General features: G+C 45.6%; 1 protein-coding gene across 1 annotated transcript in view; it reads right to left on the bottom strand.

Annotated features, from left to right (window-relative positions):
* LOC115144493 (glutamate receptor ionotropic, NMDA 3B-like) overlaps window positions 1-16,126 on the bottom strand; it is an 82,231-nt gene extending 66,105 nt beyond the window's left edge. The window contains 2 exon segments of the mRNA XM_065018886.1: window positions 14,923-15,123; window positions 15,355-16,126. Of these exon segments, the coding sequence (XP_064874958.1) occupies window positions 14,923-15,123; window positions 15,355-15,678 (525 nt within the window). The 5' untranslated portion in view covers window positions 15,679-16,126.
* Window positions 16,127-16,494: the final 368 nt, after the last annotated feature.

The raw sequence follows: 16,494 nt of genomic DNA, 5'->3' as shown, positions 1-16,494 counted from the left end.
AAAGAGGGGGGGTCTAGCTGGCTGGCTATTGGCTTGTGTGGATATATTAGTACATGGTGGTTATCTAGACTGAGGAAGGGGTGGAGCTGGGTCGGAGGGTCATTTCTACGTCTTTCTGTCGCTCTCTGCTGCTCGTATCAGCCAATCAGACCGAATATTGATGATGATGTAACTCAAGTATTATAATCAAATGTTATGGTGTTGAGGCATTACTGTTGATATTTAAACCAGGTCACGTGCTACATACTCGACCAGCGACAGCATCTCAAGCCATTCATGTTTGGATACCGGGTGTGTCAGTCTCCTTACCGGGCAGACAGGGAAACAGGCGCAACCCGGGTGTGTCAGTCTCCTTACCGGGCAGACAGGGAAACAGGCGCAACCCGGGTGTGTCAGTCTCCTTACCGGGCAGACAGGGAAACAGGTGCAACCCGGGTGTGTCAGTCTCCTTACCGGGCAGACAGGGAAACAGGCGCATCCCGGGTGAGTCAGTCTCCTTACCGGGCAGACAGGGAAACAGGCGCAACCCGGGTGTGTCAGTCTCCTTACCGGGCAGACAGGGAAACAGGCGCAACCTGGGTGTGTCAGTCTCCTTACCGGGCAGACAGGGAAACAGGCGCATCCCGGGTGTGTCAGTCTCCTTACCGGGCAGACAGGGAAACAGGCGCAACCCGGGTGTGTCAGTCTCCTTACCGGGCAGACAGGGAAACAGGCGCAACCCGGGTGTGTCAGTCTCCTTACCGGGCAGACAGGGAAACAGGTGCAACCCGGGTGTGTCAGTCTCCTTACCGGGCAGACAGGGAAACAGGCGCAACCTGGGTGTGTCAGTCTCCTTACCGGGCAGACAGGGAAACAGGCGCATCCCGGGTGTGTCAGTCTCCTTACCGGGCAGACAGGGAAACAGGCGCAACCCGGGTGTGTCAGTCTCCTTACCGGGCAGACAGGGAAACAGGCGCAACCCGGGTGTGTCAGTCTCCTTACCGGGCAGACAGGGAAACAGGCGCATCCCGGGTGTGTCAGTCTCCGTACCGGGCAGACAGGGAAACAGGCGCAACCCGGGTGTGTCAGTCTCCTTACCGGGCAGACAGGGAAACAGGCGCAACCCGGGTGTGTCAGTCTCCGTACCGGGCAGACAGGGAAACAGGCGCAACCCGGGTGTGTCAGTCTCCTTACCGGGCAGACGGGGAAACAGGTGCAACCCGGGAGGCTCAGGCTCTGGACAGCGCAGACCAATAGGCGCAACCAATGGACAGGGTAGGGGGTGGTGAACTTGACGTCGTCACGACGACTTGCGGGCAGTGGGATTAGAACAACAACCACAAAAACTGTATACAAAAGAAATATATATATATATACGTATATACCACCTAAAAGAGCACTTGCCGAGTGGGAGGGCAAAGGGGCATGTGCTTGACACAGGTAGACTCCTGTCTGTGCACGTGTCGGTCCATATAGTCAACTACAGTATATAAGCCACATGCAGGCAACATACAACAGCTCACCCATCCCTTAATGCAGCACTCTAAATAATGAATGAAGCGACTATTTATTTACTCATTGTTGTTTATGTTGCTATTGTTGTTGTATAGATGTCTTATTTCTCCTTCCTACACCATTCATTACTACATGTATATGTAATTAGATAGGCCCATGACATTGTTTATTAAGATGGGTCTATGACATTGTTTATTAACCTGAGAGAGGTATATGACATTGTTTATTAAGAGAGGTCTATGACATTGTTTATTAAGATGGGTCTATGACATTGTTTATTAAGATGGGTATATGACATTGTTTATTAAGATGGGTCTATGACATTGTTTATTAAGATGGGTCTATGACATTGTTTATTAAGAGAGGTCTATGACATTGTTTATTAAGATGGGTCTATGACATTGTTTATTAAGATGGGTCTATGACATTGTTTATTAAGATGGGTCTATGACATTGTTTATTAAGATGGGTCTATGACATTGTTTATTAAGATGGGTCTATGACATTGTTTATTAAGAGAGGTCTATGACATTGTTTATTAAGAGAGGTCTATGACATTGTTTATTAAGAGAGGTCTATGACATTGTTTATTAAGATGGGTCTATAACATTGTTTATTAAGAGAGGTCTATGACATTGTTTATTAAGAGAGGTCTATGACATTGTTTATTAAGATGGGTCTATGACATTGTTTATTAAGAGAGGTCTATGACATTGTTTATTAAGATGGGTCTATGACATTGTTTATTAAGATGGGTCTATAACATTGTTTATTAAGAGAGGTCTATGACATCGTTTATTAAGATGGGTCTATGACATTGTTTATTAAGATGGGTCTATGACATTGTTTATTAAGATGGGTCTATGACATTGTTTATTAAGATGGGTCTATGACATTGTTTATTAAGATGGGTCTATGACATTGTTTATTAATTAAGATGGGTCTATGACATTGTTTATTAAGATGGGTCTATGACATTGTTTATTAAGATGGGTCTATAACATTGTTTATTAAGATGGGTCTATGACATTGTTTATTAAGATGGGTCCATGACATTGTTTATTAAGATGGGTCTATGACATTGTTTATTAAGATGGGTCTATGACATTGTTTAGTAAGAGAGGTCTATGACATTGTTTATTAAGATGGGTCTATGACATTGTTTATTAAGATGGGTCTATGACATTGTTTATTAACCTGAGAGAGGTATATGACATTGTTTATTAAGAGAGGTCTATGACATTGTTTATTAAGATGGGTCCATGACATTGTTTATTAAGATGGGTCTATGACATTGTTTATTAAGATGGGTCTATGACATTGTTTAGTAAGAGAGGTCTATGACATTGTCCATTAAGATGGGTCTATGACATTGTTTATTAAGATGGGTCTATGACATTGTTTATTAACCTGAGAGAGGTATATGACATTGTTTATTAAGAGAGGTCTATGACATTGTTTATTAAGAGAGGTCTATGACATTGTTTATTAAAGATGGGTCTATGACATTGTTTATTAAGAGAGGTCTATGACATTGTTTATTAAGATGGGTCTATGACATTGTTTATTAAGATGGGTCTATAACATTGTTTATTAAGAGAGGTCTATGACATCGTTTATTAAGATGGGTCTATGACATTGTTTATTAAGATGGGTCTATGACATTGTTTATTAAGATGGGTCTATGACATTGTTTATTAAGATGGGTCTATGACATTGTTTATTAAGATGGGTCTATGACATTGTTTATTAATTAAGATGGGTCTATGACATTGTTTATTAAGAGAGGTCTATGACATTGTTTATTAAGATGGGTCTATGACATTGTTTATTAAGATGGGTCTATGACATTGTTTATTAAGATGGGTCTATGACATTGTTTAGTAAGAGAGGTCTATGACATTGTTTATTAAGATGGGTCTATAACATTGTTTATTAAGATGGGTCTATGACATTGTTTATTAAGATGGGTCCATGACATTGTTTATTAAGATGGGTCTATGACATTGTTTATTAAGATGGGTCTATGACATTGTTTAGTAAGAGAGGTCTATGACATTGTTTATTAAGATGGGTCTATGACATTGTTTATTAAGATGGGTCTATGACATTGTTTATTAACCTGAGAGAGGTATATGACATTGTTTATTAAGAGAGGTCTATGACATTGTTTATTAAGATGGGTCCATGACATTGTTTATTAAGATGGGTCTATGACATTGTTTATTAAGATGGGTCTATGACATTGTTTAGTAAGAGAGGTCTATGACATTGTTTATTAAGATGGGTCTATGACATTGTTTATTAAGATGGGTCTATGACATTGTTTATTAACCTGAGAGAGGTATATGACATTGTTTATTAAGAGAGGTCTATGACATTGTTTATTAAGATGGGTCTATGACATTGTTTATTAAGATGGGTCTATGACATTGTTTATTAAGAGAGGTCTATAACATTGTTTATTTGTGTGTGTGTGTGTGTGTGTGTGTGTGTGTGTGTGTGTGTGTGTGTGTGTGTGTGTGTGTCTAGCCACTTCCGGCGCCGACTGAGATGGCCGCCTCGCTTCGCGTTCCTAGGAAACTATGCAGTTTTTTGTTTTTTTACGTGTTATTTCTTACATTAGTACCCCAGGTCATCTTAGGTTTCATTACATACAGTCGAGAAGAACTACTGAATATAAGATCAGCGCCAACTCACCATCAGTACGACCAAGAATATGTTTTCCATGACGAGATCCGGTGTTCTGCCTTACAAACAGGACAACGGAATGGATCGCATGCAGCGACAAGGAAACGACTCCGAAAAAGAGGGAAACGAGGCGGTGTTCTGGTCAGACTCCGAAAAAGGGCACATCGCGCACCACTCCCCAGCATTCTTCTTGCCAATGTCCAGTCTCTTGACAACAAGGTTGACGAAATCCGAGCAAGGGTAGCATTCCAGAGGGACATCAGAGACTGCTTCACAGAAACATGGCTTACTGGGAAGACGCTATCCGAGGCGGTGCAGCCAACGGGTTTCTCCACGCATCGCGCCGACAGAAACAAACATCTTTCTGGTAAGAAGAGTGGCGGGGGCGTATGCCTCATGACTAACGAGACATGGTGTGATGAAGGAAACATACAGGAACTCAAATCCTTCTGTTCACCTGATTTAGAATTCCTCACAATCAAATGTAGACCGCATTATCTTCCAAGAGAATTCTCCTCGATTATAATCACAGCCGTATATATCCCCCCCCAAGCAGACACATCGATGGCTCTGAACGAACTTTATTTAACTCTTTGCAAACTGGAAACCATTTATCCGGAGGCTGCATTCATTGTAGCTGGGGATTTTAACAAAGCTAATCTGAAAACAAGACTCCTAAATTTTACCAGCATATCGATTGCGCAACCAGGGGTGGTAAAACCTTGGATCATTGTTACTCTAACTTCCGCGACGCATATAAGGCCCTGCCCCGCCCCTTCGGAAAAGCTGACCACGACTCCATTTTGCTGATCCCTGCCTACAGGCAGAAACTAAAACAAGAGGCTCCCACGCTGAGGTCTGTCCAACGCTGGTCAGACCAAGCTGACTCCACACTCCAAGACTGCTTCCATCACGTGGACTGGGACATGTTTCATTTCAGATGGAAATATTGACGAATACGCTGATTCAAAAAGTTCATTAGAACGTGCGTCGAAGATGTCGTTCCCATAGCAACGATAAAAACATTCCCAAACCAGAAACCGTGGATTGATGGCAGCATTCGCGTGAAACTGAAAGCGCGAACCACTGCTTTTAATCAGGGCAAGGTGTCTGGTAATATGTCCGAATATAAACAATGCAGCTATTCCTCCGCAAGGCTATTAAACAAGCTAAGCGTCAGTACAGAGACAAAGTGGAATCTCAATTCAATGGCTCAGACACAAGAGGCATGTGGCAGGGTCTACAGTCAATCACGGACTACAAGAAGAAACCCAGCCCAGTCACGGACCAGGATGTCTTGCTCCCAGGCAGACTAAATCACTTTTTGCCCGCTTTGAGGACAATACAGTGCCACTGACACGGCCTGCAACGAAAACATGCGGTCTCTCCTTCACTGCAGCCGAGGTGAGTAAGACATTTAAACGTGTTAACCCTCGCAAGGCTGCAGGCCCAGACGGCATCCCCAGCCGCGCCCTCAGAGCATGCGCAGACCAGCTGGCCGGTGTGTTTACGGACATATTCAATCAATCCCTATACCAGTCTGCTGTTCCCACATGCTTCAAGAGGGCCACCATTGTTCCTGTTCCCAAGAAAGCTAAGGTAACTGAGCTAAACGACTACCGCCCGTAGCACTCACTTCCGTCATCATGAAGTGCTTTGAGACTAGTCAAGGACCATATCACCTCCACCCTACCTGACACCCTAGACCCACTCCAATTTGCTTACCGCCCAAATAGGTCCACAGACGATGCAATCTCAACCACACTGCACACTGCCCTAACCCACCTGGACAAGAGGAATACCTATGTGAGAATGCTGTTCATCGACTACAGCTCGGCATTCAATACCATAGTACCCTCCAAGCTCGTCATCAAGCTCGAGACCCTGGGTCTCGACCCCGCCCTGTGCAACTGGGTACTGGACTTCCTGACAGGCCGCCCACAGGTGGTGAGGGTAGGCAACAACATCTCCTCCCGCTGATCCTCAACACGGGGCCCCACAAGGGTGCGTTCTGAGCCCTCTCCTGTACTCCCTGTTCACCCACGACTGCGTGGCCATGCACGCCTCCAACTCAATCATCAAGTTTGCGGACGACACAACAGTGGTAGGCTTGATTACCAACAACGACGAGACGGCCTACAGGGAGGAGGTGAGGGCCCTCGGAGTGTGGTGTCAGGAAAATAACCTCACACTCAACGTCAACAAAACTAAGGAGATGATTGTGGACTTCAGGAAACAGCAGAGGAACACCCCCTATCCACATCGATGGATCAGTAGTGGAGAGGGTAGCAAGTTTTAAGTTCCTCGGCATACACATCACAGACAAACTGAATTGGTCCACTCACACTGACAGCGTCGTGAAGAAGGCGCAGCAGCGCCTCTTCAACCTCAGGAGGCTGAAGAAATTCGGCTTGTCACCAAAAGCACTCACAAACTTCTACAGATGCACAATCGAGAGCATCCTGGCGGGCTGTATCACCGCCTGGTACGGCAACTGCTCCGCCCTCCGTAAGGCTCTCCAGAGGGTAGTGAGGTCTGCACAACGCATCACCGGGGCAAACTACCTGCCCTCCAGGACACCTACACCACCCGATGTTACAGGAAGGCCATAAAGATCATCAAGGACATCAACCACCCGAACCACTGCCTGTTCACCCCGCTATCATCCAGAAGGCGAGGTCAGTACAGGTGCATCAAAGCTGGGACCGAGAGACTGAAAAACAGCTTCTATCTCAAGGCCATCAGACTGTTAAACAGCAATCACTAACATTGAGTGGCTGCTGCCAACACACTGTCATTGACACTGACCCAACTCCAGCCACTTTAATAATGGGAATTGATGGGAAATGATGTAAATATATCACTAGCCACTTTAAACAATGCTACCTTATATAATGTTACTTACCCTACATTATTCATCTCATATGCATATGTATATACTGTACTCTAGATCATCGACTGCATTCTTATGTCACTAGCCACTTTAACTATGCCACTTTGTTTACTTTGTCTACATACTCATCTCATATGTATATACTGTACTCGATACCATCTACTGTATGCTGCTCTGTACCATCACTCATTCATATATCCTTATGTACATATTCCTTATCCCCTTACACTGTGTATAAGACAGTAGTTTTGGAATTGTTAGTTAGATTACTTGTTGGTTATCACTGCATTGTCGGAACTAGAAGCACAAGCATTTCGCTACACTCGCATTAACATCTGCTAACCATGTGTATGTGACAAATAAAATTTGATTTGATTTGATTTGTGTGCGTGTGTGTGTGTGTGTGTGTGTGTGTGTGTGTGTGTGTGTGTGTGTGTGTGTGTGTGTGCGTGTGTGTGAGCGTGTGGAGTGGTTGTGCATGCTCACAGATGTACAGTAGGATCTAAATATAATCACCCTGTTGCAGGAGAACTTTCAAACGTGTAGTGTATTTGAGGTTTGTGTGTGTGTGTGTGTGTGTGTGTGTGTGTGTGTGTGTGTGTGTGTGTGTGTGTCTTTGAAAGACCAGCACTTGGCAACAGTACCATTCATTCATAATCAGGGTTTGAGGATTAAATGTGATTACATTCAGAGAGACTAAATTAGCTTTTTAATGTTCTAGTCTTCTATTTCTACAGTGAGGGAGGGAAGAATGAGAGGAAATGAAAGAGTGCTGGATGGACAGATCACAATGGAGGAGAGTTAGTTCTCAACAAACAGTGACATCTAATCATAACAACAGCATGTGACCTGCCCAAGAACAACTCCAAACCTTAGTTACAGACATAGAGATGGATAGACAACTCATCTTTGTATCTGTGCCATTGTATAGCATCTGTGGCAGCATTAGCAGCACTATTCTCCATTTTGAAGACAGTACATTTTTTCTTCCCGATTGGCTGATCCTGATGTCTCAGGTGGACATGACTCCAACAGAGTCACCAGGAGGGATCAGCCAATGAAGTTGGAAGTCCCACCCAGTTGACTACATTAAAATAGTGGAAGTCCTCAATGGTGCTACCCAATGTAATACGGCCCATTTCTATCATTCTCTATGGTTACAGGATGTAATGGCACCCTAGTCCCTAAAGTGCACTTTTTTGGGACACAAACATGGCTGTTTATAGACTAGCCAAAGCACCTGGAATGATACTGATGATGAAAGAAGCACTTTTTTTATCTCCTCCTCTCCTCTATCCTCTCTTCTCCTCTCCTCATCCTCTCCACTTTCCTCTTCTCCCCTCCTCTCCTCTCCACTTTCCTCTGCTCTTCTCCTCTCCTCCATCCTCTCCTCTCCCTCCTCTCCTCTCAAATTTCCTCTTCTCCTCTCCTCTCCCCTCCTCTCCTCCATCCTCTCCTCTCCTCCATCCCCTCTTCTCCCCCTCTCCTCCATCCTCTCCATTTTCTTCTTCTCTTCTCCTCTCCTCTCCTCCATCCTCTCTACTTTCCTCTCCTCTCCTCTCCTCTCCTCCTCTCCCCTCCTCTCCTTTCCTCCATCCTCTCCACCTTCCTCCTCTCCTCTCCTCTCCTCTCCTCTCCTCTCCTCTTCTCTCCCCTCCTCCTCCCCATCCTCTCCACTTTCCTCTTCTCCTCTCCTCTTCCTTACTCTCCTCCATCCTCTCCAATGGGCTCCTATCCCCTCCTCTCCTTCATCCTCCACTCCACTCCCCTCCTCTCCTCCATCCTCTTCTCTTCTCCTCTCCTCTCCCCTCCACTTTCCTCTTATACTTTCCTTTCCTTCATCCTCTCCACTTACCTCCTCTCACCTCCCCTCCATCCTCTCCACTTTCCTCCTCTCTTCTCCCCTCCCCTCCTCTATACTCTCCACTTTCCTCCTCTCCTCTCCCCTCCCCTCTTTCATCCTTTCCAGTTTTTCTCTCCATTTTCCTTCTCTCCTCCATCTTCTCCCCTCATCTTCCCTTCCCCTCCATCCTCTCCACTCCTCCCTACATCCTATCCTCCATCAGTGTGATTTATTTCTTCAGGTCATTCTATCATTATAATTATCTAAAGTACATTAGGAGGAATTATCACTCTCATCTGCCAAGTCACACACTTGTGGGTGTGTAGGTCTGTACATTCACACGCACACACACAAATACAGACAGACATACAGACACACAGACAGACAGTCTTAATAGAGCCACCCATCTGCATGTATCCGTTAGTTTGCTACTGCTAAGTGCCTCCCTCTCTCTTCTCCTCCACCTCCTCATATCCTCCCTCTCTCTTCTCCTCCACCTCCTCATATCCTCCCTCTCTGTTCCCCTCCTCCTCATCTCTTCCCTCTCTCTTCTTCTCCTCATATCCTCCCTCTCTCTTCTTCTCCTCCTCCTCATATCCTCCCTCTCTTTTCCCCTCCTCATATTCTCCCTCTCTGTTCCCCTCCTCCCTCTCGTCCCCTCCTCCTCATCTTCTCCCTCTCTCTTCCCCTCCTCCCCATCTCCTCCCTCTCTCTTCCCCTCCTCCTCATCTCCTCCCTCTCGTCCCCTCCTCCTCATCTCTTCCCTCTCTCTTCCCCTTATCCCCATCTCTTCCCTCTCTCTACCCCTCCTCCCCATCTCCTCCCTCTCTCTTCCTCTCCTCCTCATCTCCTCCCTCTTCTGTGGCCAGAACTAGACAGAGTTCAGTTCTGAATGGTTCACTTTTCCAATAGCATGACAGATTACACTCCATTCAGCCTAGTCCTCCCTCCTCTCCCCTTCTCTCTTTCTCTCTCTACCCCCCCCCTCTCCTTTCCTCACACTCCTCCTTACCTCTATCTCTCTGACTGGCTCTCTCTCTCTTTTGTCCCACCACAGTCTTTCTCTTGAATCCTGAGCCTGTGTGTGTGTGTGTGTGTGTGTGTGTGTGTGTGTGTGTGTGTGTGTGTGTGTGTGTGTGTGTGTGTGTGTGTGTGTGTGTGTTGCCTTGCGTTGCAGTTGGCCGCTCAGCCGTAGAGATGAGGATATGTCTGAGACGAGACTGACTGACTGGCACACAGCTTAGGCTGCCACTAGGAATACTAACACACACACAACCGCTCCGTCTGTAAAGGTATGACACTAATCACTCCGTCTGTAAAGATATTAAACGAATCACTCCGTCTGTAATGATATTAAACGAATCACTCCGTCTGTAATGATATTAAACGAATCACTCCGTCTGTAATGATATTAAACGAATCACTCCATCTGTAATGATATGAAACGAATCACTCCGTCTGTAAAGATATTAAACAAATCACTCCGTCTGTAAAGATATGGAACTAATCACTCCGTCTGTAAAGATATGGAACTAATCATTCCATCTGTAAAGATATGTAACTAATCACTCCGTCTGTAAAGATATGGAACTAATCACTCCGTCTGTAAAGATATGAAACTAATCACTCCGTCTGTAAAGATATGGTACTAATCACTCCATCTGTAAAGATATGGAACTAATCACTCCATCTGTAAAGACATATAACTAATCACTCCATCTGTAAAGATATTTAACTAATCACTCCGTCTGTAAAGATATGGAACTAATCACTCCGTCTGTAAAGATATGGTACTAATCACTCCATCTGTAAAGACATAGAACTAATCACTCCATCTGTAAAGACATATAACTAATCACTCCATCTGTAAAGATATTTAACTAATCACTCCGTCTGTAAAGATATGCAACTAATCACTCCATCTGTAAAGACATAGAACTAATCACTCCATCTGTAAAGACATAGAACTAATCACTCCATCTGTAAAGATATTTAACTAATCGCTCCGTCTGTAAAGATATGTAACTAATCATTCCGTCTGTAAAGATATGTAACTAATTATTCCATCTGTAAAGATATTTAACTAATCACTCCGTCTGTAAAGATATGAAACTAATCACTCCGTCTGTAAAGATATGTAACTAATCACTCCATCTGTAAAGATATGAAACTAATCACTCCGTCTGTAAAGATATTTAACTAATCATTCTGTCTGTAAAGATATGGAACGAATCACACCGCCTGTAAAAATATGAAACTAATCACTCCGTCTGTAAAGATATGAAACTAATCACTCCGTCTGTAAAGATATGTAACTAATCACTCTGTCTGTAAAGACATGGAACTAATCACTCCGTCTGTAAAGATATGGAACTAATCACTCCGTCTGTAAAGATATGGAACTAATCACTCTGTCTGTAAAGATATGGAACTAATCACTCTGTCTGTAAAGATATGGAACTAATCACTCCGTCTGTAAAGATATGGAACTAATCACTCCATCTGTAAAGATATGTTTATTGTAAGTACTTGTGCTCGTCTGTCCTGGTGTGCTTTGGGTTATGTACCCATGTCACGACTTCCGCCGAAGTTGGTCCCTATCCTTGTTCGGGCGGCGTTCGGCGGTCGAAGTCACCGACTTTCTAGCCATCGCTGATCCTCTTTTCATTTTCCTTTGGTTTTGTCTTGTCTTCCATCACACCTGGTTCCAATCCCATCAATTACATGTCGTGTATTTAACCCTCTGTTCCCCCTCATGTCCTTGTGGGTGATTGTTTATTATAAGTACTTGTGCTCGTCTGTCCTGGTGTGTGTTGGGTTATGTACCCATTTATTTTATTATTCTGTTTTCCGGTGGGTTTTGTTAATAAACTGCGCCGTTGAAAACACAGTTATTTCTCTCCTGCGTCTGACTTCTCTGCAGCCAGTTCGCACCCCTTACAGAATCGCTGACCCAAACTTATGGAGTCAGCAGCAGCAGGTACCCCGGGTATATGGGTGGAGGAGCGCGTCCAGGAGCATGCAGCAATGCTTCACCATCTTGGCACCGCCATGGACCGCGTTGTCCAGACAATGGACCGCTGGGAGAGACAGGGAGTTCTTCCAGCACCTCCACCAGCACAAACGGGGACTCCCCTGAGCGCCCCTTTTCCGCCTGGTCCCAGTGGGATTCGTCTCTCCTTGCCCCAGGAGTACGACGGGAAGGCTGTGAACTGCCAGGGGTTCCGTCTACAATTATATCTATTTTTTAAATTTTATTTTACCTTTATTTAACTAGGCAAGTCAGTTAAGAACAAATTATAATGACGGCCTAGGAACAGTGGATTAAATGCCTGTTCAGGGGCAGAATGACAGATTTGTACCTTGTCAGCTCGGGGATTTGAACTTGCAACCTTTCGGTTACTAGTCCAACACTCTAACCACTAGGCTACCCTGCCACCCCTATACCTGGCGACCGTCCACCCGGCTCCGTCGGGCCGTCAGAGGGTGTCCGCCCTCGTCTCGTGCCTCATTGGGAAAGCCCTGGCATGGGCCAACGCTGTGTAGAGAGGGGAAGATGCAGCATTGGACCAGTTTGAGGAGTTCACCTGCCGTTTCCGGGCAGTCTTCGACCACCTGCCCGAGGGTAGAGTGGCAGGTTATCTGGGGTATTGGTCAGGTAGCGGCTCCCATTACCTCACTGCTGAAGGGGGGCCCGGTACGCTTGCAGTGGTCAGCTGAGGCGGACAGGGCTTTTAGTTACCTGAGGGCTCTATTTACCTCGGCTCCCTTGCTGGCCCATCCGGATCCCTCTTTGGCGTTAATAGTGGAGGTGGACGCGTCCGAGGCTGGGATAGGAGCTGTGCTCTCTCAACGCTCGGGTAAGCCACCGAAGCTCCTCCCCTGTGCCTTCTTCTCAAAGAAGCTCAGCTCGGCGGAGCAAAACTATGAGGGGACCGGGAGCTGTTGGCTGTCGTAAAGGCCTTGAAGGCGTGGAGACATTGGCTTGAGGGGGCTCGACACCCTTTTCTCATCTGAACTGACCACCGCAATCTGGAGTACATCCGGGCAGCGAGGAGACTGAACCCACGTCAGGCAAGGTGGGCCATGTTTTTCACCCGTTTTGTGTTTACTCTTACTACAGACCAGGTTCCCAGAACGCGAAGGCAGATGCATTGTCCCGGCTGTATGACACAGAGGAGCGTCCCATGGATCCCACTCCTACACCCCTTACTTGTTCCGCAGCGGTTTTGGTTGCACCAGTCGGTGGATTATCTGACTGATCTTCCACTCTCACAGGGTAACACCGCGATCCTGGTCATTGTGGATCGTTTCTCTAAGTCCTGTCCTCTCCTCCCACTGCCCGGTCTCCCTATGGCCCTACAGGCCTTGTTTACACACGTCTTCTGGCACTACTGGTTGCCTGAGGATATAGTGTTTGATCGGCATCCCCAGTTCACGTCTAGGGTCTGGAAGGCAATCATGGAACGTCTGGGGGTCTCGATCAGCCTTACTTCAGGGTTTCACCCCGAGAGTAATGGGCAGGTGGAGAGAGTTATCGGCATGTTAACCAGGATATCGGCATGTTTCTGCGGTCCTATTGCCAGGCCCAGCCGGGGGAGTGGGTGGCGTTCGTGCCCTGGGCCGAGATGGCACAGAACTCGCTCCGCCACTCCTCCACTAACCTCTATCCCTTCCAGCCTGCCCCTCCTTCTGCCGGAAGCTGGGTCCGCGGTTTGTGGGGCCATTTAAAGTCCTGAGGAGAGTGAATGAGATTTGTTATAGGTTACAGCTTCCCCCCGATTACCGTATTAACCCCTCGTTCCATGTGTCTCTCCTCAGGCCGGTGGTGGCTGGCCCGCTCCAGGAGGCTGAGGTGCGGGAGGTTCCTCCGTCCCCTCTGGACATCGGGGGTCTTGTCTTCCATCACACCAGGTTCCAATCCCATCAATTACATGTTGTGTATTTAACCCCAGTTCCCCCTCATGTCCTTGTGGGTGATTGTGTATTATAAGTACTTGTGCTCGTCTGTCCTGGTGTGTGTTGGGTTATGTACCCATTTATTTTATTATTCTGTTTTCCGGTGGGTTTTGTTAATAAACTGCGCCGTTGAGTACACAGTTATTTCTCTCCTGCGTCTGACTTCTCTGCCGCCAATTCGCACCCCTTACAAATCACTCCATCTGTAAAGATATGAAACTAATCACTCCACCTGTAAAGATATGAAACTAATCACTCCGTCTTTAAAGATATGAAACTAATCACTCTGTCTGTAAAGATATGAAACTAATCACTCCACATGTAAAGATATGAAACTAATCACTCCACCTGTAAAGATATGAAACTAATCACTCCACCTGTAAAGATATGAAACTAATCACTCCGTCTTTAAAGATATGAAACTAATCACTCTGTCTGTAAAGATATGAAACTAATCACTCCACCTGTAAAGATATGAAACTAATCACTCCAGCTGTAAAGATATGAAACTAATCACTCCATCTGTAACGATATGAAACGAATCACTCCGTCTGTAAGGATATGGAACTAATCACTCCGTCTGTAAAGATATGGAACTAATCACTCTGTCTGTAACGATATGAAACTAATCACTCTGTCTGTAAAGATATGAAACTAATCACTCCACCTGTAAAGATATGGAACTAATCACTCTGTCTGTAAAGATATGAAACTAATCACTCTGTTTCTAACGATATGAAACTAATCACTACGTCTGTAAAGATATGAAACTCATCACTCTCAGTGGTTCTAGGTCCTCCAGTAAAAGGTTCCTATACCTTAGCTCTGAATGTTTCTAGGTCCCATCTTAGCTCTGAGTGGTTCTTGGTCCTACATTGTCTCTGAGCGGTTCTAGATCATACCTTAACTCTGAGCAGTTCTAGGTCCTATCTTAACTCTGAGTGGTTCTAGGTCATTCATTGGCCCTGAGTGGTTCTAAGTCTTACCTTAGCTCTGAGTGGTTCTAGATCCTACCTTAACTCTGAGTGGTTCTAGATCCTACCTTAACTCTGAGTGGTTCTAGGTCCTCCAGTAGTGATATAAAAGGTATTTCCAGGAAGGAGGACAGGAAGTCGATGTGGATGAGTTCTTCTGGTGAACGAGGGAAGGCCAGGACACCTGTCACCCCTCGCACAACCAGCTCCTGACACACACACCTGGACAGGGAGACAGGGTCGCCACCAGACGGGGACCGAGACACCACCTCCAGACAGGGAAGGGAGAGAGAGTCTGACATTACACCCTATTCCCTACAAGCACCCTATCCCATAACAAGTGTAGGGAATAGGGTGTCATTTCAGACACAATCTAACTGACTGAATAGCTAGTTGCCAATTGAATTAATTAATTATGGATGGATGATCCACATGAGAGCATTTCAGAGACATTAACTCTTTCATGAATGAACTAATGAATGAATGAATTAACCTGTTACCTCCAGGGTGAGGTTGTAGGGCAGAAGAGGCGGGTTGCCTTCTCCAGCCCGGTGCTTCAGGCTGGTCAAGGCTCTGTTCAGAGCGTTATGTACCCTGGCTGGTTGTCTGGTGGGAAGCAGAGCACCGAGACGAACCGTGTGTCCGATCCGAGCCAGGATGTGACATGGCTGGGGGTGGGAGAGGCATGGATCGGGATGGAAAACGAAGCCATGGAGGAAGACCAACAGCGGGATAAATCTCCCAGTGAAAAAAGGAGATGGGCGAATTCTTATGGGTATAAAGTAGTTGCACATCCATCGACCAAGTAGATAAAAATACTCCATTGTGTTGCTTCGAAAGAAAATCGAGGAGAGGAGAGGAGAGAAGACGAGAAAGCATCTCTCGTTTTCTTTTTCTTGGGACTCTTGGGAGTTGTTTTGTTTTTAATACTGAAGTCCAGCTGATGTTGTTGTTTTCTCTCTTTAAGTTTAAACAAGCAAAGAAAAGATACGCTGTAAATATTATATAATAAAGGAAGAAAGAACACGCTGTAAATATTATATAATAAAGGAAGAAAGGATAAACGTCCGCACGTCAGAAAAACATAATTTTCTCTCTTTCCCCGTCTTTTTTTCTGTTTCCCCCGCTTTCCTTGGACTTGATATTTTCCTGCATTACGCTGGTATTCCAAACCGGTTGCTGCCTCTCTGTTTCTTTTTCTAAGTTAGGCTACTCATAAATAAATAATAAGGAAGGCAGAGGAACGCTTGATATCGACGGAGGACGAGAGGGGAGCGCGTGCAACTGAGAACAGTCGCCCCGCGTGACTTCGCGGGTTGAAGACAGACCAGCTGCCCGCGCGCACGCGCGTGAGTGTTTGCGTGGCAGTACAACCACATGAGATTTCTATCAGCGCTGTTATCTTCCCATTCGAAATGACAACACCACTTTTTGCTCCGGTATTTGATGTTCACCACGTTTCATCTTGATGTCGATAGTAGCCTGCTGTTTTAGCCTGCAGCTTGCCGTCAAGCCCGTTCAGTGCATTTTAGCCAATGAACCATTAAGTTCAGCATTCAATTTAATCCCCTTCACATTTTCGCCCTCCTAATTCAGATTCTAAATCCACACAAAGTCTTTGATGTTTCATTCGGAAAATA

Source organism: Oncorhynchus nerka, linkage group LG5 (genome assembly GCF_034236695.1).
Source record: "Oncorhynchus nerka isolate Pitt River linkage group LG5, Oner_Uvic_2.0, whole genome shotgun sequence".
Classification (NCBI taxonomy): domain Eukaryota; kingdom Metazoa; phylum Chordata; class Actinopteri; order Salmoniformes; family Salmonidae; genus Oncorhynchus; species Oncorhynchus nerka.
Note: the sequence above shows the minus strand (reverse complement) of the source record. Positions and strands in the feature narration are given on the sequence as shown.